Source organism: Rhineura floridana, chromosome 17, assembly GCF_030035675.1.
Source record: "Rhineura floridana isolate rRhiFlo1 chromosome 17, rRhiFlo1.hap2, whole genome shotgun sequence".
Classification (NCBI taxonomy): Eukaryota; Metazoa; Chordata; class Lepidosauria; order Squamata; family Rhineuridae; genus Rhineura; species Rhineura floridana.
Genome location: NC_084496.1, coordinates 14,094,549 through 14,119,187, shown reverse-complemented (window position 1 = coordinate 14,119,187; position 24,639 = coordinate 14,094,549). Strand labels below are relative to the sequence as shown.

Below are 24,639 nucleotides of genomic sequence, written 5' to 3'. Positions count from 1 at the left end.
ATGACAGATGCTCTTGGAGGTCACTGATTCATAGGGTCTCCATACGTTGTAGTCAACTTGAAGGCACATAACAACTAACTGCTACCTCTGATTTTTAATGAATTTCAAAACATTATGAGACCTTTTCCAGAAAAAGTCCAAGAGGCTTTTTGATTTTTTTACTCCTGTTTTTCACTTTAACTTGTGGATTCTCTGTGGTGGGACTTTGTATCGCCATGAAAACTTCCAGGGTGTAGATCAAGCGATCCTGAGTCCAGCAGTATAAGCCTTGGAAGTTTTTATTTTAAATTGTGGGTATACACCACACCAGAATGATATGTGTGTGTGTGGTATTTTCATTTAATATGTAGAATGTGAAAATTCCATACTGGCTATAGTATACAGCCACTCTTGTGGCTGTATAATAACAAGCCAAAATTACATTATATAAAGGGGGATACCTCTGCAAAAATGTGTATGTTATTCTATACTGGGAGAAGTCAGCACTAAAATTCTGATACACTTTCATGAGGATTTTTTTTTTAAATCACAAACTGAAGAGGAAATATGGAGAACAGTTTAAGGTTGAAAAAAATGAGTGACCAAAACGGACATACTGTATTCACTTGGGCTGGACATCCTCCAGTGTTTGAACTGGAACATGAAAAACACAGACCAGATCCCTCAACGTTACAGGAAGTAGAATTGTTAACAGTGAAGGGGAAAATGGAGAAAACACAGTGACAATGATAATTATATAATTGAAGTGGTAATTCCAAAACAGTGTAACTGCCAAAGATGGATTTTTGTGTTTTTTTTAAAGTTGATCTGATATCTAACCGCAAATTGAGGAAAATGGAGACATATTTCCATTATTGCCAAAACTTTAGCAAAACACATTTCCGAGTGCTGCTGTGCATGGGCCAGATTTGCAATATGGATATCACAGCCATGTTGGAAATAAGTGTGAAAGCCACATGTGGATTGTCATGCAAGATGACAGCAAATGGCAATTGTTTCACTGCACGCCCACATCAACCAGGGGAAGTGACCACTGAGTGCAGCTCCCCAGCATACGTATATATTAGTCATAGGGGTGTGTCATCAGTGTAGGAACAGAGGAAGCTGCCTTATACTGAGGCAGACCATTGGTCCATCGAGCTCAGTATCATATTCCTGACTGGCTGCAGCTCTCCAGGGATTTGCACAGGGGTCTCTCCCAACCCTACCTAGAGATGCTGGGGACTGCATGTAAAGCAAATGTTCTGCCATTGAGCTGTGGCCCTTCACTACGTTGAGTCAGACCATTGGTCTACCTATTGGTCTATCAGAATTGTCAACACTGCCTGGTGGTGGCTTTCCAGGGTTTCAAACAAGGGGTTCTCCCAGCCCTCCCTGGAGATGCTAGGGGTTGAACTTTCTCCATGCAAGGCTGATGCTCAGAGCTTGGAAAAGCTACTTTTTAAAACTACAGTTCCCATCAGCCCCAGCTAGCACGGCCACTGGATTGGGCTGATGGGAGTTGTAGTTCAAAAAAGTAACTTTTCCAAGCTCTGTCTCTTCCACTGAGCTCCCCTTCCCCTGGGAAACACATCATGCTTGAAGCTGTACTTAAGCTACTGAGGGGAGAGGTGTAGTTTCTTAAGCATGGGATAGCTTGTAGTTTTAACAAATGACTACTCCTTTTTACAAGAAGTAGCCAAGAGGAATGAAAACATGTCCTGTTCACCTACGCATTTGACGGCTGAAGGGGACTATTCCTGGTAACCCAGAGATCCCTGAATGAAAGAAGTTTTTAACTGTAATTGTGTTTTAAAATGCTTTTCTTTTGTTGTTGTTGCTACATTGTGTTGTTGATGGGTTTGCTGCCCTGGGCTCCTTTTGGAAGAAGGGCGGTAAATAAATTCAATGAATAATAAGACTAATAAATCTATAATTAAAACTTTAAGCATAAAAGGGGCCCTGCTGGAACAGACCAAAGGCCCATTTAGTCCATGGGTAACCAATGTGGTACCTTCCAGTTGTTATTGGACCAACTCCCATCAGCTCCAGCCAGCGTGGCTAATGGGTGGCAGCCATGGGAGTTGTAGTCCAACAGCATATGGAAGGCACTATGTTGGCTATCCATATGTATAGGTCCCAGGCTATGGTCTGAAGGCACATAAGGCCAGCTCCCTGCTGAAGGTAAGCAGGCCTGGTCAGTGCCTGGATGGGAGACCGGCCTGAGAACCATATGTAAGCCACCTTGGGTTTCTATGATGAAAAGAAAGGTGGGGTATAAATGTAATAAATAATAAATATTAAACTACTATTTGAACTTGTGTTTCTTTGTTTTTTAAAAAATCTTGGACTCTGGTTATCTGTCAGGGCCCCAGAGGCATTGTGGGAGTATTTAGTAGTGCCAGGTCTGAACACATGTATTTTGGGTTGGTAGCAGTGTGGACTGTGGGCCCACCTGTGAGCTGAGCCTATCAGCAACTGCCCACAGATGCCAACCTCTGGAGCTGGGAAGAGTTTAATTCTGTGGCTAAAGCTTTAGTGAATGAATCCCTCAATTGCATTGATTAATGTGTGCAGCCTTGTGCAGAGATGGCTAGGAACGCCAGGCCTCTCTAATTCATCCTCAGACCACAACCCGTCATCAGCCACACACCCCACTCCACAGGCCAAACCCCTCATCAGTCCTCCTTTGCCCTCTCGTTGAGTGTTTTTGCCTGGCTGGAATGCACCCTTGAACTCTGCTAATGACTCTTGCGTGGCTGGCTGGAGGGCAGAGAGGAGTGTGAGAGTGTGTAGAAACAAAGGCCAAATTCAGATTTGTTGCTCTGCCCGGTTTCCCAGAAGGGAATGTGGCCCTTCGGTTCGAAAACTTTCTCCGTCCTTGATTTAATCCATCCTTTCCATGAATTCATTGAGCAGGTGTATCTAAACGGCCATCCAGCCCACCCTTCTCTTCACACATAAGGTTGCTACATCGCTCCCACTGGTGCGCATTGGGACTGGCAGGGCAGAAGGCTGAGAGGCCAATGATGGGTGGAGCCAACTAATTCTAGATTCCCCTCCCCTGTCCTCTTTCCTGCTGAGTTTTGCAAGGGCAAAACTGAGACTAAGAAGGAGGAAGGTGACAGGCAGGGTCATCCCCTGCACTTGGTTGTAAGTAAGAAGGCAGGCAGGTGGGGCTGGCTGAAGGCAGGCTGAGGTTGGTGGGGCAGTGCCCCATGTGCCTTAATGGATCAGCCCACAGTGTGCACTCCTGATCAATCCAGAAACCGCAGGCCACCATGTGCTTCAAGCAAAGAACAGGCACACTGTAAGAGAATCCAGATGGTGCAAAAATAAGTCAAGCTGCGGTGCCCTGTTTTCTCACTGTATATCGTATACCAGTTCATGGTGTGTTCCTCATGTTTACCTTTCAGTTTAACCTATTTGTATAGCAAAATGCCAAGGATGATTTTGGCTTTGATGTAATAATAGGTGTAGTAGCTTATTAACTTCTCAGCAAACTGAAAAATAAATGTAAATAATGAACGCTTATTATTAGCGCAGGGAAACAAAAGCAGAATGATTCTACGGACGTATTTACCTCAGGAAGTCTCACCAATGGTGTTCAGTATCTTAAAGCTCATTGCTGAGCAGTGGTACTGTTAGACAATTTTAGGCTACATCCGCACAGTATTTCTTAAAGCACTATGATGCCACTTTAAACAGTCATGGTTTTGTTACGGGTGCTGTGAGTTATTAGGAGACCCCTATTCCTCTCACAGAGCTATAGTTTCCAGAATTCCCTTGGAAGAGGGATTGATTGTTAAACCACTTGGCCACTGATGCGTATGAAGAATTGGACACGTTCCTCAAAGAAGCTACTTTCCCCAAGAACTTAAGATTACTGGGACATAATTGAAGAAAGCTCATTAGTCAAAATGGATTCATAACAGGTTGTTCAGTTCTGTATTGCTTATTGTCCTAATTGCATTATTTATTCCATTTCATTTTTTTTTTTACTACAATATAGCATACAGTCATAATTGTGGCTCTTTCTGTTGATGTGAATATACCGAGTCTGACCATTGGTCCATCTAGTTTCGTATTGTCTACACTGACTGGCCGTTGTTCCCCAGAATTTCAGGCAGGGGGCATCCCCAGCCCTACCTGGAGATGCAGGGGATTGAACCTGGGACATTTTGCATGCGGAGCAGACTGAGCTGTGGTCCTTTTTCCATAACGGAAGCAATGACAGGTTGTGATTGAACCCTCCAAATAACATGTCGCACTGTTTACAGAACTGTGCAGATGTACCTGCACATTTTTCATAAGCTAGAATGGGGATAGTTGTCAGCACAAAAAAACCCCGTTGTCTGCAGAGCAGGCACAGACCTGGGTGCACAGTCAGAGTGCTCTATCCCTCTTCTAAAATGGTGAGTTAGTGTTATACTTACCAGGCTTCAGGATTTGGGCAGTGGAGGGAAGGTTTGAGTGATTCTCTTGCAGAAACTGCCAAAGACTCTTGGTTATCCTCTGCACATTATTCTCTGTTCAGTGTCTGTTTTTTTAGCAAAAGTGAATTCATCGCTATAGCCTGAACAGACTTGGCTGACTGTAATCATAAAACTGCAACAGTGATGGGGACAAAGTCCTGCTTTGGCATGGAGCGGTGACCTAGATGCTTCCCTTTTCCCCATCCTCCTCCCACGAGGCCTCTGCTGCATGGAGTGACCTGCAGCAGCAGAACTGAATGAAAGAAGAAGAAATAAAGTGGCTGTTAGGCATGAGCAGTTCTCCCCTGTACTTTGCTTCTACTTCATTACACAGCGACAAGAGTGACTGTATACTATAGCCAGCATGGATTTTCACATTCCACCATGTGACATTGAAAATAACCCCCATGCAATTCTGCTGCTTCCTACAAGCTCATTTCAAAACAAAATCTTACAAAACGTAAAATCCTAAACTCAGAAATGCTTGCTTAACACCACACTAAGTTTTCATGTCAATACACAAAGCACTCAGAGAGAATCATCTGTTTAAAGTCCAAAACACAAGAAAAAAAATCCAGACCCCTGTTGCATTATTTTCTGTCACCTCCCACTGTTTTATCTTGTGCAAACTGAGACATTCCTCATGTCTACTGGAGACTATTCTGCAGAACAGTCAGTGCTATTATTCCACAATTGTTTTTGGAGGGTTTTTTTTAGTGTAAATTATGCAAAGTGTGCTGTACTTCACATATTCACAGAAACAGAAGGAAAAGAAAATGATTTACTATAAGAAATTTCACTAAAATTACAAAATAAATTAAACATATTTAAAGTGACTATCTGAACAATATAAACTCTTTTAATATTATTGCTTCCTCCATGCTAAAACAAGAACAGCACAGCACATGCCTTGTTTGTGTTATTTGGGCTGATTGCAGGTATTGCCACCACTCACCATATGCTCAGAGGCACATGTTACCAATTCTTCCAAGCTACACAGGAAGTGGATTGGACTGTGAAAGACCAACCCAAATTTTGTTTGCATTTTGACAGATTTGTAGGGCAGTCCAATATCTCAGAGAGGAGGTCCGGTCTCCTGCTGCCCTGGTGCATTCACTACAGCTGCCCAATTTCCCTGCTTTTTAAAGTTTGACAGAAATATCTGTTGGCTATAGGCACATTCTTAAACCGCAAGGCTTTTTTGCCTATTAGTGAATTTACTTTTAGTCAGTGATGGGTGATGTTCATTGGGGCTGGTAGGGCAGACGTCAGGGAGACCAGAGCAAGTGACAGGCAGAGTCACCCTGATTCATTATAATTAGGAAGTTAGGCAGGTGGGCAGGGCCGGATTCAGCTGAGGAGGCCCCTAGGCTGATTGGTGTTTGGGGGGCCCTTCTCCTCTTAGGCAGATCCACGGAAACAGCCACAGGAGGGATCGCAGGACAGGAGCTTCTGAGCCGCCCGCTGTCCCGTATATCAACCAAGATGGCGGCAGAAGCTTCAGCCCCTTAGGGAAACCTCGGCCGCCATCTTGATTGATGGCAAACCGCAAAAAACAGCTGAGAAAAAGGTAAGTGAAGCAGGGGGATGGTGGGCAGTTCGGAAGCTCTTGCACGGGCCCCCAAGAGCTCCGGGCTCCTAGGCTTCAGCCTACTAAGCCTAATGGATAATCCGGCCCTGCGACATTGAAAATTGAAGGAGTTTTGTTCCTTTGGCTTTAAGAATGACAATTAAGAAGATCATGGATGTACAAGAAGGGACTTTATCTCTAGACATGTTTCAGAAAATAATGATTGGGATTAACTCAATAAAACAAGAACTGAGAAATAATAGACAAGCGTGGAGAATTGAATTTCACGAAATGAGACAGGAGCTGAAAGAAACTCAGGATTCTATGAGAAAGGAGAATAAAGATAGATCTGGAAAACAAAAAAAGGATGAAAGAGAAATTAAAGGCAAGGTTCAAACTATGGAGATTGGCTTAATTATGGACATGAAAAAAGATTTGGATTTCCTGGCTGTGATGGATCCTGGAGACAAATATTACAGTTTGGAATTCAGCGCTGTCCCTGAAGGAATTGAAGAGATTGGAGATAAAGATATTATCGGTTCAAAAAAATTCTTGGACTGGAAGGATTTGATGGAACTTGAAATGGAGAAAGTTAACAGAATTAATCCCTGTTTTGTGTCAATGGAAAAACCTTCAAGAGATGTACTAGTGTATCATGTGGAAAAGAGGAACAGAGATGCGGCTTTGCAACAATACTTCAGTGATACGTTTGGATTTGATGGCAAGAAAATATCTGTGATGGAGGAAATTCCTATCAGACTTTTATTATATGACTATGACAGCACGATTTTTGGGTGCGTAAAGATGGAAGATGGAAGATGGACCCAATATGGATAATGACAGAAGAGCGATTTAAAATTACTGGACTTAGTAGATTTGATGAGTTGGATTAATTGGCATGTTTATTTAGAAAAAAAAATTGATTGACATATATCTCAAGGATTGGAAACTTCTCTTTGACTTTTTGTGGAAGATTAAAATGATATGATGTTAATGAGATTTGAAACCAACTAAGATTACCGTTGGAGGCAGGTGATTTTATAATCTATTAAGAGATAGGTTTATTATATATTATAGATTTATAGCTGAACTATGACAAATCGGAAGTCAATATTCTTTCTTTTATATATATATATATATATATATATATATATATATATATATATTCTTTTTGTATTGTACTAGTTATTGATTTGTGTTGTTTTCTTTTTGTATTGTTTTGGTTTTGAAAATTGGAATAAAAATTAATTGAATAAAAAAAAAAAAAAGATAATCCGGCCCTGCAGGTGGAGGTTGTCTGAAGGTAGCTGGTGAGGCAATGCCCCACTTGCCGAAATGGACCAGCCTCCACCACTTATAGTTGTAACCTGCTTTTCCCTCTGCAGTGGAGATGCCCCAAACAGCTAACAAGAAGTGCAAGAACACAAGCTTTCATCATATACCTGGGCTGGGAAGCCTCAAAGCTGGGGACTGAATGCAGCTCTCCAGGACACTCTCTCTGGCCTTTGGGCTTCTACCCAAGGCATGCCCCTGAGGTCACATCCTTCATTGGCTCTGCCTTGTGCCTTCCTCTAGCAATTTGACCTGGCTTGAACAGTGATAATGCTTGTTGCCTGGATGGAGAGTCGTGTCTGTCTGGCCACTCCCACTTTTGCCACACTGGTATGCGGCCCTCAGAAGGTTGTGCATGAAGGAATGTGGCCGTTGGGCTGAAAACAGGCCTCCCACACCTGTTGTTTGCTGAAGATGCACCTCCTTACCCTTATAGCTGAGAGACATGTTTAGGACGTATTTTTGTTGTCTGTTTTAAATTGTATTTTGGTGCCGCATACAGCCCTACCTCCAAGGCTCTTAGTGTACCATATATGGTTCTCCCTTGCAACAGCCCTGTGAAGTAGATTAGGCTAAGAGATGGTGAGTCGCTCAAGGTCACCCAGTGATAGCAATAGGAGTGCAATTTGATTCAGTTCTCATTGAATGGCGACTCTGTCAAATTTGCAGTTTCTGAGAACTGAAACACAGCTATAGTTTGAAATTTGCACTTATCCAAATTTTGCGATGCAGGGCTCCAACCAATCAATGATTACAAAAAGGCATATGTTGGAGGAAAGTGTGCATGTAAAGGAATACCTTAGTGAAAATAACATACCAGAATGCATTCTGATAAGAGAAACTGTTTGCAAAACTATATACATTACTCAAAACAGCATACAAAAATGTGTAGTTTAAGGAGAAATTAGCACTAAACCTGAGAACTTTTTTAAAAAAAATTGCAAAGCTGCGGAAATATGAAGAACTGAATATAAGACTTTAAAAATGAGAAACTGAGAACTGAAATTGATAGGTCTTTCGATCCCCATCCAATGAGCTTCATGGCTGACAGGATTTGAACCCTGGTCACCCACATCATAGTCCAGCATTTTAACCATACACCATAGTGGTTGAAATAAGATTTGGCTGCCAGTCACATCAGCTTCTATATATTGTCATTTGCCCAAAGCAGCCAAATAATTTTGGCAAGGCCTGGTTGGGACCCCACTCTTAAGTAGCCCTAATTTCCAAGATCATTCCCCACCCGTAGAATGAGGTTATATAAAAGCCTAATGGGCTGGTTCCTTGTTGTTTTGCAATTATCTGGAAGGATGAAACTCCTCGTGTTTGAGTTTTCTCCTCTACTGAATGCCATAAAAGACATTAGATGAAAAAATTAATGTGCAAAAGAGGCTGCTGGGTATTATTTTAAGGCAGCTGATGGCACTGGCTGGTTAGAGGATGATTAATGGAGGGCTCATGATAATTATGATGAAAATAAATGTTTCAGGGATTTGCAACTGATCAGTAAGTTAAGATGAAAAGATTAGAATCTTCTCCCAATTTATCAAAAGTCTAATGAAAGTGACTATCCACACCAGTTTGGGATGGAACGGCTACATAATGTGGTGTCTTGAGGAATAACTATAGCGAAGTTAAGCATTTCTATATTTAGGTGAATGTGGAAAGGCATAACTTTCTATAGTGGCTCTGCTTGCTTTCTACCCCTCTGCCGTAGCCAGATGAAACAACTCACTGATGTTTCTGAGAACATAAGAAGAGTGGTGGCCACTTGTAGAGCACCAAAAATGAAAAAATAAAAAAGAGGGAATGCATCACCAAGGAGGAGGATGAGAGAGAACATAACAGCCTTCTGGATCAGGCCAATGGCCCATCTAGTCCAGCATCCTGTTTTCACAGTCGCCAACCAATTGCCCACAAGTGGGAGCTGAGTGCAAAGAGCATTCTCCCCTCCTGTGGTTTCCAGTAACCGGTATTTGGAAGCATACCATCTCCGACTATAGAGGCAGAGAGCATAGCCATGATGGCTAGTAGCCATTGACAGCCATATCCTCCATGAATTTGTCTGATCCTCTTTTAAAGCCATCCAAGTTGGTGGCCGTCACTGCCTCTTGGGGGAGTGAATTCCATAGTTTCATTATGCACTGTTGTGTGAAGAAGTCCTTTCTTTTGTCTGTCCTGAATCTTCCAACATTTGGCTTCATCGGATGTTCATGAGTTCTTGTGTTAAGAGAGAGGGAGAAGAACTTTTCTCTTTCTGCTTTCTCCGTGGCATTCACAATTTTGTATACTTCTATCATGTCACATCTTACTCTCCTTCTCTCTAAACGAAAAAGCCCCAGTTGCTGTAACCTTTCCTTGTAGGAGAATTGCTCCATCTCCTTCATTATTCTGGTTTCCCTTCTCTGACCTTTTTCTAACTCCACAATAACTTGTGTGTGTGCGTGCTGGGCTTATGGAAACTGGAGTTCAACAACATCTGGAGCACATCTGGAGCCCTGCAGGCTCCCTGTCCCTTATGTAAGGGCTAACCTTGAGAACACACTTTTTCTGACATCCTTTCTGGATCATCTCTTTAGGGTGACCATTTGTCCTACTTTATAGAAGACAGTCCTCAGTTGCAGAGATGGAGAGCTTGTGGACCTCCAGAGATATTGTGGGACTCCAACTCCCACTAGTTCCAGCTAGCATGATGGGATTATGGGAGGTGGAGTACAGCAACATTTGGAGTTGCTAGAAACCGTGGGGAAGGGGGGAGAGTGCTCTTGTGCTTAGGTTCTGCTTGTGGGCTTCCCATTGAGGCATCTGGCTGGCCACTGTGAGAACAGGATGCTAGGCTGAATCTGTCATGAAATCTACAATCTGCTCAAGCTGTCAATAACAGACGTGCTGTGTGCTAATGTGAGGGTGTCTTTTCTTTGCCTCCCATGCTGGTGTGCATAACACATGGGCCACTTTGCACACGTACTTGTTCTTTTTTATCTATCCATTTCTCTCTCCTCCCTATCTTTTTTGAATAGGATATCATACCTTCACTCTGTAGATCATGGCGCCTTGGAACTAGGGATTTAAGAGGGCATTGCTGTGTTCTGCCCTACATTTGTCACATGCAGCACTGTTTCTGTTCCGCTGCAGTTCATCATTGGACTCGATGGCCTTATAGGCCCCTTCCAACTCTACTGTTCTCTGATTCTGTGATTAGATGGGCCACTGGCCTGATCCAGCAGGGCTCTTCTTATGTTCTCTCTCTCATCCTCTTCCTTGATTATGCATTTCCTCTTTTTCAGTGATACACAAGTGGCTCCCTTAGTCAATGACTGCATAAGCAATCTCTTTTCTTTGTATTGGCTCTTTACAGACATTCCTTTATCCGGGCCTTCACAGAGTCTGGCTGCAGAATTTGCCAAAGCTGCAGAACAATTTAAGAAGGAAGCTGTGGATATCCAATTTGGCAAAGTGGATGTGGCGGACCAGAAGGACTTAAAAAAGGAATTTGACATCCTGGAATATCCGACCCTGAAGTTCTTTGTAGATGGTGACAGGAAAAACCCCACTGATTGCAAAGGTAAACCAATACCCAGCATGACATGCCTGTTTGGTCACAAGGGGGAGCTTCTGCCCAGCTCTCAGGCATGCAGTGGAATTGTTTCAAACTTTTTATAACTCAAATCACATGCAAGAATGTTGAATAACAACAAGGACATTTAGGGCTGAGTTTGAAAAAGGAGGGGAGGCTGTTGCACAAACACCTCACAGCCGCCAGACATGCTCTTTGTATTGGAAATAGTTGGGGAAGGGGTCTCTGAAATGGGGTGGAACTATCACTAAGGCCCCATCTGCACTACACATTTAAAGCACTATCACCCCACTTGAAACAGCCATCGCTTCCTCCAAAGCATCCTGGGAACTGTAGTTTGTAAAGGGTGCTGAGGGTTGTTAGAAGACCTCCTAGTTTCCTCCTAGACCTACAGTTCTCAGAGTTTCCTGTGAGGAGGGACTGATGGTTAAAACTACTCTAGCAGTGGTGGTTGGTGGCTGCTGAGACTGGTGGGGCGGAAGACAGGGAGCCCAACAGTAGGTGGAGCCAGAGCCAATGGCAGCCGGAGTCAACTCATTTTGGATTTGTCCCCTGATGAGTTCTCCAAAGGCAATCCTGAGACTACAGAGGGGGAGAAAATTGGCAGCCAGGGACAATCTCTAAACTGGTTGTAAGTAAGGAGGTAGGGAGATGAGGGTTGGCTGAGGGCAGGCTGAGGGCAGGCTGAGCATAGTGGGGCAGTGCACCACTTGGCCGAACGGACCAGCCTCCACCACACTCTGGGAACTGTAGCTCTGGAAGGGGAATAGGGGTCTCCTAACAACTCTCAGCACCCTTAACAAACTACAGTTCCCAGGAATCACTAGGGGAACTGATAATAATAATAATAATAATAAAATTTAATTTATGTGTTGCCTATCTGGCCAATGGCCACTCTAGGCGACGTACATATAAATGGTTAAAACACCATACAATAAAATACAATAATACAATGTATGAACAGTACAGCAATACAGGAGCGATTACAATACTAGTGCAGGGTAGGAGGCATTTCAGTCATAAAAGTTAACCCTCCCCGGAAATCCCAAAGGCCTGTTGAAAGAGCCAGGTCTTTAAGGCTTTACGGAATACATTTAGGGAAGAGGCATGCCGTAGATCTTGTGGAAGGGAGTTCCAAAGAGTGGGGGCCGCCACTGAGAATGCCCTCTCTCTAGTTCCCACCAATCTAGCTGTTTTTGTCGGCGGGATTGAGAGAAGGCCCTGTGTGGCTGATCTTGTCGGGCGGCATAATTGGTGGCGTTGAAGGCGCTCCTTTAGATAAACTGGGCCGAGACCGTATAGGGATTTAAAGGTTAATACCAACACCTTGAATTGGGCCCGGAAGACAACTGGAAGCCAGTGTAGATCGAACAACACTGGTGCGATGTGATCCCGGCGGCGACTATTCGTAAGTAGTCGAGCTGCCGCATTTTGTATAAGTTGTAGTTTCCAGACCGTTTTCAAGGGTAACCCCACGTAGAGCGCATTACAGTAGTCCAAACGAGAGGTGATCAGGGCGTGTACCACCAGTGGGAGCTGATGAACAGGAAGGTAGGGTTGCAGCCTGTGTATGAGGTGTAGTTGATACCAGGCTGCCCGGCTCACTGCCAAAATCTGAGCCTCCATGGACAGCCTGGAATCAAGTACAACCCCGAGGCTGCGGACCTGGTCCTTCAGGGGTAAACTCACCCCATTGAACTTCATTGACTAATTAAAGTGGTATTACTGCTTTAAATGTATAGTGCAGATGGGGCCTGGGAAAAGCCCACTGAGCCCACTGAGCAGGCCACGTCCTACATCTCACCACCTTCCTATTACCTCTTTAGTCCAGCAGAAACACCCGCCTGCTTCATTTCTGACATCTAATGCAATTCCACAGCCTGCTCAGTAAGCTATGGAAAGATCCTGAAATCACTCTGGATTAAATTGCCCGCCGATATTTTGTGTGGAAAGGGTCCGGGGGTCCAGATGGTGCTTTCCTCATTTGCCATGTAAATCATAGCAGGATATGCTCTTTCCAGGTTTTTTTTTTTAAGGAGAGTCGCCTGACGTGAAAGAACCTGAACAGATGTGAAAGCTGATGATTAGGCAGCCGATTTGCAACACAAATCGGGAAGACACAATTGTTAATAAGTTAAGCCAGGGGTAGGGAACCTTTTTCAGTCTGAATGCTATGTTCTTTTCTGGGAACATGTCGAAGGGACACCTGCCAGAATTGAGCAAGCCCAGAGGCAAAAGTAGGTGGAGCAATGAATGTAAATCTTACCTTTGCACAGTAGCCTAGTTTTTATACGCCCACCCACACCTCTCTCTGTCCTCCATACGGGCAAACAAGAGGCACTGTCAGGGTTCAAGGACACGTATCAGCTAGGCAAAAACATTCAGGGGGTTGCAAAGCAGAGTCAGTGAGGGGTATGACCTGGGGAAAGCGTCACGGGCCAGATAGGCAGATCTGGAGGGGGGCATTCGAACTCCAGACCTGAGGTTTGAGTTAAACTCTGGGCTCATCCAGACGGAGCGGGATAATCCAGGTTTTCCATACCCGCTCTGTCAGCTGAGAGTCCTCACTTGCCCCTTTTCCCACTCCTTTCCCGCTTTTTGCTGATATTAAAAACACGCTTTTTTACCGGCCGCACACGCAGCCCGAACATGCGGCATCTTCTCGCTTTTTTCCTGTCCGTGCCCCCGACACATCCCACTATGTTCCGATTCGTTGGGAAAATATGACGTCTGCTCCCCTCTCCCCTTCCACTGCTATCAGTTCTGCACATGCGTGCTTGAACGCGGAAGCGCGAAAGTTTGAATTTCCTGTGGGCGCAATGGAGGTCATGGCCCAAACCGAATTTGGAGGAGGGGGCCACGAGTCCTCCCGTAGCCTGTGGAGCCCTGGGCAAAATCATAGGTGGCTGATGAAAGAGCAGCGGGCAGCACAAAGAACCCACTCAGGCAGGGGATTTGCACCTCCCCCCTAAAAGCCGTGAGCACGCCTGCTTCACAGCTGATGAGCCGGGATCGGGCAGCACAAGGAATTCACTCAGGGGATTCAAACCTCCTGCCAAAGTACCGCACACAAACCCGCTTCACAGCTGATGAGCAGAGAGGGGGGAAGCTGTCCAGCCACTCATCTGGGGATGGGGGGTGCCCCAAGAGCGGGAAGCGGCTTACGAGGCTGCACGGCTACAAAGGAGAAAAACACGCGACAGCCCACCCAGCTTCTCATGGCACACAAACAACACCTATGGTTACGGTGTCCCCCACTTTACACCATGTCTGCTTGGCAAGTCTTGCAGAACTGCGCATTCGTGGTAAACCAGAATAGTTATTCCATTTGGCAAGCGAGTTCTTGGATATTTCCCGTTTCAGCTTGCCAAACACTCCCTCTGGTTACAGTTAGCCATAAGTCAGGATCGCAGCTAATTCCGTTGCTATGGGCAAAAGGCTATAGCTCTGTGACAGAGCACCTATAGTAGCATATCTGCTTGGCAAGTCTCGCAGAAATGCGCATTCATGGTAAAGCAGAAAAGTTACTCCATTTAGCAAGCGGCTTCTTGGATATTTCCCTTTTCGGCTTGCCAAACACTCCCTATTGCAGCCATTTATAAGCCCCTGCAAGTACATCATAATTTGGGCGCAAAAGTGATTTGTGTTTCCCCTTCCAGTTTCCCCTTCCTTCTGCTGCTTTCACAAATATGCTTTCTTGCATTTCTGCAATCACGTTAATCCAAAACGGTTAAACAGCTTTTCCACCATGACTTCCTGCTTCTGCGCAAACCTGCATTTCTGCACCTGCGCAGTATATCCAACAGCACTGATTGGCCACGTTTTCCCGGGCGACGTTTCCACACAGGCGCAAATGTGCAAAGGACGGGATTGGCTGGAAAAGAGGAGGGGGACTGGGGAACCGCCCCAGGACCGCCCATGCAACAGTGTCATCTCTTAAATCCGCGGTATTGCGTCCAAGCGGCCGAAGGAACCGCGGATGATTCACGCTTTTTAAAAGTGTATCGCATTTTCCGCAGTTGTGCGAAAGCGGATTTAACCGCGCAAAAACGCGCTTTTGCACTCGGCGTCATCAGAACAACCAAAAAATAATGAGAACACAAAGCGGTCATGTCACACATTTTGCAGTCGTCTGGATGAGCCCTCTCTCTCAGGCTCCATCCACACCATACATTTGAAAAATGGAAATGGACTGCTTTCAAGTTGATCCCGACTTATGGCTACTCTATGAGTAGGGTTCTCATGGTAAGCGGTATTCAGAGGTGGTTTACCATTGCCTCCTTCTGAGGCTGAGAGGCAGTGACTGGCCCAAGGTCACCCAGTGAGCTTCATGGCTGTGTGGGGATTCGAACCCTGGTCTCCCAGGTCATAGTCCAGCACCTTAACCACTACACACTATTATTACACTTCAAACAGTCATGGCTTCCCCCAAAGAATCCTGCAAAGTATAGTTTGTGAAGGGTGCTGAGAGTGGTTAGGGACCCCTCTTCCCCTCCCAAAGCTACAATTCCCAGAGTTCCCTGGGAAAGAGAGATTGATTGTTAAACCACTCTAGGAATTGTAGCTCTATGACTGTTACCACCAATCAGCTGCCAGCAAGCCTTTTCCCAAGGTATAATCGGGACATGCTGTAAGCACAACATATTCTTTTGCGTTACTACATCAAATACAATTATCCGAGAGTGTATGGCACTTGCTGGAACTGCAGAATGGTCAGGACCCCCCCAAAACAAGGAACTCCGAGAGTGTTATTGAGCAACTTGCACAAGCCTTCTTCAGGGGCCCATGATGTGTGTTCTGACAGTTCTTTGGAGTAGGTGTTAGGCTGTACACATCAGTCTGGTCCCAAAGTCCCTCTTGCTGCCAACTACATCACCCTGACGACTGTACATGCGGACATCACCAGATGGTCAATATAGGAATCAAATTGATTATATAATTGGAAACAGAAGGTGGAGAAGTTCCATACTTTCTGCAAAAACAAGACCAGGAGCAGACTGCGGTACAGATCATGAACTGATCGTATCAAAAATCAGAGTAATATAAAATAATAATAAAATTTTATTTGTTAGTCGCCTATCTGTCCGAGTTATCGGACACTCTAGGCGACTTACAACAACATATGAAAATACAATAGACAATCAAAACATAATTATCAATTAAGCTAACATCAAAAAACATCCAATAATATATCAAAAAGCTAATCCACCCCAAACTTCCAATAGGCCTGCCTAAATAGCCAGGTCTTAAGAGCTCGGCGAAAACCCACCAGGGAGGAGGCATGTCGGAGATCATAAGGGAGAGAGTTCCAGAGGGTGGGGGCCACAACCGAGAACACCCTGTCCCTGGTCCGCACCAGTCCAGCTGTTTTGACCGGTGGGACCGAGAGGAGGTCCTGTGTGGCTAATCTTGTAAGGCGGCCTGATTGGTGATACTGGAGGCGGTCTTTCAGATAAACAGGGCCGAAACCATTTAGGGTTTTAAAGGTCAACATCAACACCTTGAATTGGGCCCGGTAAACAGCTGGTAACCAGTGTGGGTCTACCAACACGGGGGTGATGTGATCCCGCCGGCGGCTATGCTTAATTAAGTGTCCCGCCACATTCTGTACCAGCTGCAATTTCTGGACTGTTTTCAAGGGTAACCACACGTAGAGCGCATTACAGTAGTCTAAGCGAGAAGAGACCAGGGCATGTATCACTCGTGGGAGTAGATGTGTAGGAAGGTAGGGCCGCAGTCTCTGTATCAGATGTAATTGATACCAAGCTGCCCGGCTCACTGCCGAAATTTGAGCCTCCATGGACAGCTGGGAGTCAAGAATGACTCCTAGACTGCGGACCTGGTCTTTCAGGGGTAATCTCACCCCATTAAGCACCAAGTCGATGTCTCCCAATCTTCCTTTGTCACCCACGAGCAATACCTCAGTCTTGTCGGGATTTAGTTTCAGCCTATTCTTGCCCATCCATCCACTTACGGACTCCAGGCACTTGGACATGGTCTGAACAGCCAACTCTGGTGAGGATTTAAATGAGAGATAGAGCTGAGTGTCATCCGCATATTGGTGACACTGCAGCCCAAAACTCCTGATGATAGCTCCCAGCGGCTTCACATAGACGTTAAATAGCATGGGGGAGAGGATAGAACCCTGTGGCACTCCACAGTTAAGAGGCCAAGGGTCTGAAACCTCATCCCCCAATGCCACCCGTTGGTACCTGCCTGAAAGATAGGAATGGAACCACCGTAAAACAGTGTCCCCCAATCCTAATCTGTCTAGGCGAGTCAACAAGATACCGTGGTCAACGGTATCAAAAGCTAAAGAACAACAACAAAGCACTCATAATGCCAAAATACAATTTAAATAACATCCCAGAAGCATATAAAGATCAAATAAGGAACAGGTTTGAGGCTTTAAACTTAGTTGACAGAGAACCAGAAGAACTATGGACTGAAGTCAAGGACATTATCAGGGAAGAATGCAAAAAGACAATACCTCTTGTTAAAAAGAGAGAAAGACCTCAATGGATGACTGAAGAAACTCTTACAATGGTTAAAGAGAGAAGGAAAGCAAAAGCAAAAGGAGATAGAAACACAGTTAGAACCCTAAATGCAACTATACAACAACTAGTATGTAGGGACAAAGAAAACTGTTACAATAGTTATTGTATAGAAATAGAAAAGGACAACAAAATGGGAAGAACAAGAGCCCTATTCCAAAAGATTAGAGAAATGAAAGGGAAATTTAAACCAAGAGTAGGGATGTTGAATAATCAACAGGGGAACACACTGACTGACCGAGATGAAATAAAAGGAAGATGGAAGCAATACACTGAAGAACTCTATAAAAGAGATGACAGGATGACAGATTCATTCACGGAGGAACCATATGATGAAGAAATTTTAGAATGTGAGGTGAAAGCTGCTCTTAAAATTCTTGGAAGAAACAAATCACCAGGAATAGACAGCATACCAATAGAGTTGCTACAAGAGTTACTGAAACTGAATCTGTCCAAATTTTGACAAAAATTTGTCAAGAAATATGGAAAACTAAACAATGGCCCACAGACTGGAAGTGTTCAATATATATCCCACTTCCAAAGAAAGGGGATCCCAGAGAATGCAGTAATTACTGAACTATTGCCTTAATATCCCATGCAAGTAAAGTAATGCTCAAGATTCTACAACAAAGGCTCTTACCATATATGGAGCGAGAAATGCCAGATGTCCAAGCTAGATTTAGAAAGAGAAGAAGTACCAGAGATCGTATCGCAAACATACGTTGGATAATGGAATGGAGCAAGGAATTTCAGAAGAAAATCACCCTGTGCTTTATAGACTACAGCAAAGCCTTTGACTGTGTAGATCATGAAAAACTATGGAATGCTTTAAAAGAAATGGGGGTGCCACAGCATCTGATTGTCCTGATGCACAACCTATACTCTGGACAAGAGGCTACTGTAAGGACAGAATATGGAGAAACCAATTGGTTCCCCATTGGAAAAGGTGTGAGACAGGGTTGTATTTTATCACCCTATTTGTTTAATCTGTACGCAGAACATATCATACGGAAAGAGGGATTGGACCAAGATGAAGGAGGTGTGAAAATTGGAGGGAGAAACATCAATAATTTAAGATATGCAGACGATACCATACTCTTAGCAGAAACCAGTAATGATTTAAAACAAATGCTGATGAAAGTTAAAGAGGAAAGCACAAAAGCAGGACTACAGCTGAACGTCAAGAAGACTAAAATAATGACAACAGAAGATTTATGTAACTTTACAGTTGACAATGAGGATATTGAACTTGTCAAGGATTATCAATACCTCGGCACAGTCATTAACCAAAATGGAGACCATAGTCAAGAAATCAGAAGAAGGCTAGGACTGGGGAGGGCAGCTGTGAGAGAACTAGAAAAGGTCCTCAAATGCAAAGATGTATCACTGAACACCAAAGTCAGGATCATTCAGACCATGGTATTCCCGATCTCTATGTATGGATGTGAAAATTGGACAGTGAAAAAGGCGGATAAGAGAAAAATCAACTCATTTGAAATGTGGTGTTGGAGGAGAGCTTTGCGCATACCATGGACTGCGAAAAAGACAAATACTTGGGTGTTAGAACAAATTAAACCAGAACTGTCACTAGAAGCTAAAATGATGAAACTGAGGTTATCATACTTTGGACACATCATGAGAAGACATGATTCACTAGAAATGACAATAATGCTGGGAAAGTAGAAAAAGTAGAAAAAGAGTAGAAAAAGAGTAAGGCCAAACAAGAGATGGATTGAATCCATAAAGGAAGCCGCAGACCTGAACTTAGAAGATCTGAGCAGGGTGGTTCATGACAGATGCTCTTGGAGATCGCTGATTCATAGGGTCGCCATAAGTCATAATCGACTTGAAGGCATATAACAACAACAACATCATCACCCTGGCTCTAGTTGTGGAGAAGTCAGAGTGTCAGACTGGGACCTGGGAGACCTGGATTCAAATCCCCACTCGGTCATGAAGCTCACTGGGTGATCTTGGGCCAGTCACTGTCTCTCCATCTAACCTACCTGACAGGGTTGTTGTGAGGATAAAATCAGGAGAGGGAGAGCCATGTTTGTATGCCACCTTGAGTTCCTTGGAGGAAAGGTGGGATATAATTAATTAATTAATAAATAAAAGCTAAATCATCATGATTAAATTTAATTATGCCATTCTATGGAATTGATTTAATGTCTGATATCATGGAAAAGTCGGTCTGTAAATTGAATTTTAAATAACCTTTAATCTATTACACCCTCTCTATATAATCAATTCTTCTGTTCTTTTTAACATTTTATTTTACAGGTGTTAGAGAGGCCTCTGCCTTCATGACATGGGTTAGAAGACGAATAGGACCCAGCGCCATATTTATCAATAGCACAGCCCAGGCCAAAACCTTCATAGAGTCTGAAGATCTGGCAGTGATTGGCTTTTTTAAGGTAAACTATTGTGGACTGAAATGACTTTGTCTCTGCATCCAAATGGATTAATTCTCTCTCTCTCCCCACTCTAGCTTGATTCAGAGTTGGCCTTGGCAAACCAAGTTATTCCTCTCATCAGTAGGGATGGGTGAATATGTCTGTCTCAGTTTCTAATTTTTCCAGGCTTAAATTCAGCTCTCCTTCTCCACACTTTCACATCAGTTTGTAATTTTTTAGAAAAAGTCCTCATGAAAATTCATCATTTTAGTATGAATTACTCCAAACATACACATTTTTGTATGCAGTTTTGCTTAATATACACGTTTGCAAAGCAATTTTCACTAAATTAATGCCTTTTTGTATGTAATTTTCACTTATACGCACACTTTCCCCCCATTTTGTGCACTTTGCTTGGCTTCAGAACTGCATTGCAAAATTGGGAGAGGTACACATTTTGAAGGGGGGCTGTGCTTCAGTTCACACATAGTTTCAGACAGTGTGAATTAGGTAGGGGGCTGCCTTCGTATGCAAACTGAATTGAATTTTTCTCTATGCACAGCTTAGCATTTACTAAATGAAAGACAAAAATCCAACATCAACTGCATGTGTTCTGCACATGACTTAAAATGTGAAACCTTTATGGTAATGCTTGTTTTCCATTTCCTGAAACTTTTTTAACCAATTACAGTATGTGAAACTTGAAATTTAGGGAGGGGGTTGCATTTAGAGGCCCCTCATAATCTAAGGTCCTAAACTGTATCTGATGTAGCTTGCATGTAAATCTAGCACTGCTTTGCTCATGGCATGCTGGTGCTGATGTACAACTCTCTCTCTCTCTCTCTCTCTCTCTCTCTCTGTGTGTGTGTGTGTGTGTGTGTTTGTGTTTGTGTGTGTGTTTAACAGAGACTTCAAGGTGGAGCTGTGGAGATCTTCTACGAATCTTCAAGACATGTCCCTGAACTCCCTTTCGGAGTAACAGCCAGTGAAGAGGTTTTTGCTCACTTTGGTGTCAGAGAAGACATGGTGGTTGTATTCCAAAAGGTGCGAACATGTGTATTGTATATACAGATGGTAAACTCATTCTCCAAGTGCGGGTCCTCATGTAACCAAAACAGCACCACCCACAAACAAAAGGGAGGTCTCAGCAGGCTCAGAGGAATGCCAAGATTTGCAGAAGTACAAAGGCTCTTCAGAACAAAAAGGACTCAAACCAATCCCATGGGGACTGAGCATGCTCAGTGGCTGCACAATGCCAAGTGCTGGGGGGGGAACATAGGAAGGGGGGATGGAATTGAGTATCTTGGGAAAGGGCATGGCTGGCTGGCTGGTTGGCTGGCTGGCTGGCTGGCTGAAACCTTGAACAGGAGCACTCCACAGTGTTGCAGCTCCCACTTGTAAATCATATAAACATGACATGCAGTGGTACGAGGCCACCTGCAGGACTCCTGGCAAAGAAAATGGAGATGTCACAATGAGAACAGCCACCCTTGATAGATACCTTGGCCAGTCTGGGGCACCTCTGATAAAAACAAATTCCATGCTAGCAGGAGGAACGAAAACAAAACTGCTCAAATTTGCAGTGTCCTTTTACAAATTTATGGTTAGGCCAGTTCTGGTCACCATGCCTCAGAAAGGATATTATAGACCAGAGAAAGATGTAGAGGGGGCAACCAGGGAAATTTGTTTTGTTTTAATGTATTTTAAGATCTGTTTGTATGATGTTTTAAAGTGTTTTAGTGCTTTGTTTGCCACCCTGGACTCCTGCTGGGAGGAAGGGTGGGATACAAATTGAATGAATGAATGAATGAATGAATGAATGAATAGGGAGGGTGCAGCACCTTCCCTATTGGCAGAGAGCTGGTGTAGCTATGCCCAGCACCTGGGATTAGGCTTTTGGGCACCAGCCTGCCCTGGGCTTGGAGTGCCCACCCACATGCACCACTCACATCTCCCGCTGTGGTAAATGCTGGTCGTACCGCGCACATGCCCACCATCAACCAAGATGGTGGCGGGGACTTCCCTAAGAGGCTGATGTCTCCGCTGCCATCTTGGTTGATGGCATGCATGTGCGCTATGCATTCACTGCAGTAGCACAGATAGGTGGGAGATGCAGGCGGGTGTTGCGGGCCTAAGTGGGTGTATGAGGGGGGCCCTGGGAGCTCCTTTTCTGTAATCCACGGCAGGGTCAAGAGCCAATGCTGCCATGGATTGTGGAATGGGAGCTCTACCCTCCCACCCTAAGGAGGGGTGTAGCATTGTGGTTAAGAGCCTGAGCTATGATTCGGGACCTTCTGCACAGATTCTCTTCCTCTAAGGAGAGGGCAAAGACACCAGATTAGGGAAGGCTGTTCTACATCATGCCAGTTTTAAGAATCATTTTCCAAAAGGCAGTGCTGGCTGCTCCATGTCAGTCAGGCAGTAGAATCCCATTCCAGGTTTTAGTCTGAACTTGCAAGGAGTTGTCCAAGGTGGTTCAGCACCTTGGATAGCTCCCCCTTGAAAGTTCAGACTAAAATGCAGAGTGGATTCCACTGCCTGACATGGAGTTGCCAGCCACCACTGCCAAAAGGCAAAACAGCAACCAATCTAAATGATGTACTCCCCCCGCCAGCTGTCCCGTGAATGACAACAGTGGCCTGTTTTATTGCTGCATCTCATGTTTCTTGTGCTCCAGGGAAAACCTGTTCATAATGAAGCATCTGAAGAAGGCAAATTGAACGAAGCAGAGCTTGCCAGATTAATCAAAACATTTACAATGGATTTAGTCACAGAGTATAATCTTGAGGTGAGTTTGGTGCTACGTAAGAGTCTCTGGTTAGCAATGGGGAGACCTGGGTTCAAATCCTCACTCGACCATAAAGCTCCCTGGGTGACCTTGGGCCAATCTCTATGATAGCAACTTCCGAGGACCAGAACAGATTGTCGTGAACACCTCTGCATATCTCTAATATGTTACATAACCTCTCTGAATTTTTAATGGTAATCTTCTCTGGGGAATTGTAAGCTTTCTGGGAGAAAACCTGGAAATTTAACACTGAGCTGAAAGTTCTTCAAGCACATTCTCCAGGAAACTAAATCAGATCATTGGTGTCTCTAGCTCAGTAGTGGCCAGTGGCCGTTGGGACTGGTGGGGTGGCAAGCAGGGAAGCCAACAGTAGGCAGAGCCAGAGCCAATGACAGGGGGAGCCAGAGCCAACGATATGCAGATCCAACTCATTCTAGTATTGTCCCCATCCGCCTTCCCTGTCCAGTTCAACACTGAGTCTATGGAGGAGGAAAGGGGGCAGGTAGGTGGGACTGGCCAAGGGCAGACTGAGGTTGGTGGGGCGGCTCCCCATTTGCCCCAAGAGACCAGCCTTTCCTGCTCTTGCTCAGTATTGTCTACACTAAGGATTGATGGATCCATCACTTTTGGTGCTCTCCGTTCCTTGCTTTTCTAATCCTAAATTCAGGTCTTCATATTTCTGCACCGATCTGCAATTTTTTAAAAAATCTCATGAAAATCCTTCAGCATTTTACTGCAAATCTCTCCTATTTTAATGACGTTTTGACTAATGTACACATTTTTGCAAGCAATTTCCCTTTACAATGCATTTTGATGAATGCATTCCTTTTTATGCACACTTTTCCCTAGTATGTGCATTTTTGTAAACATTGGTCGGTTGGGAAATTGCATTGCAAAATTCAGACATGTCAGTTTCAAAGGATAGCTGTGTTTGGGTTCATGTATTGGTTTAAGAAATGTGAATTAGGTGGTTTCTCATTGGAATGCAAGTCCCAGAGTGGTTTAACAATCAATCCCTTTATCGAGAGAACTCTGGGAATAGGGGTCTCCTCTCAGCAGTCTTAACAAATTTCAGTTCCCACGATTCTTTGGGGGAAGCCATGACTATTTAAAGTGGTATCATAGTGCTTTATATGTCTAAGAATCCCCCCTCAGCTCTTCCCACTCAACATGGGAAGGTTAGTTTTATTTATTATACATTTATTTCCCACCTTTCCTACAAGGAGCTCAATGTGCCTTATAAATATTGCTTTCTCTCTCCAGATCTTATCCTCACAACAACCTTTTGAGGTATGTTAGGCTGAGAGACAGTGATTGGGCCAAAGTCACCCAGTGAGCTTCATGCCAAGCAGGGATTTGAACCCTGGTCTCCCAGGTCCCAATCTGACACTCTAACCACTAGATCACACCAGCTCTCTGGAGTGTGGCCCAGAAAGCTGGTCAACAGGTCACAGTAGAGGTAGCCACTTTCTATAGCTTGCCCCCAAGCACCTACTAATCAGTGGTAGACTGCCTTCAGGCATGGAGGTTCTATTTAACTTGGTAGCTCATATCCAGTTGCAGGACTATCTTCCATGAATTTGTCATTTCCATGAATTTGTATAGAACAGATGGGGCCAGAATCTCTGAAGAGGCCCCACAAACTTGCCACCTCCAAATGGGGTCATGAATGGGAGGAGCATTTTAGAAGAGTTCTAGTCATTGACATCCCCTGAAATAAAGACAAGTGAAAGATATTTCCTTCCCCCACACACACCTTTTTTTCCCTGGTATCTTTCTGGATCCTAGTCTTTGTTGCCAAACAGCAGTGTGAGAGCTCTGGCGTTTTGCTTTCCAGACATCTGTGAAGATTTTTGATGTGCCTGTTGAAAATCACATTGTTCTCTTCATGGCCAAGAGTTCTGGCATGTTCAGCAAGGCTTATGACAATTACACGTCTGCTGCCATGGAATTCCGAGGGAAGGTTGG

General features: G+C 44.3%; 2 protein-coding genes across 5 annotated transcripts in view; one reads left to right on the top strand and one right to left on the bottom strand.

Annotated features, from left to right (window-relative positions):
* LOC133372106 (acyl-coenzyme A synthetase ACSM5, mitochondrial-like) overlaps nucleotides 1–4,576 on the bottom strand; it is a 45,107-nt gene extending 40,531 nt beyond the window's left edge. For all 3 annotated transcript variants that reach the window (XM_061600388.1, XM_061600391.1, XM_061600389.1), the window contains exon 1: nucleotides 4,416–4,576. The gene's annotated coding sequence lies outside the window, so the exon portion shown is untranslated. The remainder of the gene's footprint in view (nucleotides 1–4,415) is intronic.
* The window catches only part of PDILT (protein disulfide isomerase like, testis expressed), a 41,390-nt gene that overhangs the window by 5,154 nt on the left and 11,597 nt on the right, over nucleotides 1–24,639 (top strand). The window contains exons 2-6 of one of the 2 annotated variants that reach the window (XM_061600392.1): nucleotides 10,715–10,921; nucleotides 19,771–19,904; nucleotides 20,790–20,927; nucleotides 22,561–22,671; nucleotides 24,509–24,634. In XM_061600392.1, coding sequence (XP_061456376.1) covers nucleotides 10,715–10,921; nucleotides 19,771–19,904; nucleotides 20,790–20,927; nucleotides 22,561–22,671; nucleotides 24,509–24,634 — 716 coding nt within the window. The remainder of the gene's footprint in view (nucleotides 1–10,714; nucleotides 10,922–19,770; nucleotides 19,905–20,789; nucleotides 20,928–22,560; nucleotides 22,672–24,508; nucleotides 24,635–24,639) is intronic. The other variant, XM_061600393.1, reaches the window with a different exon arrangement.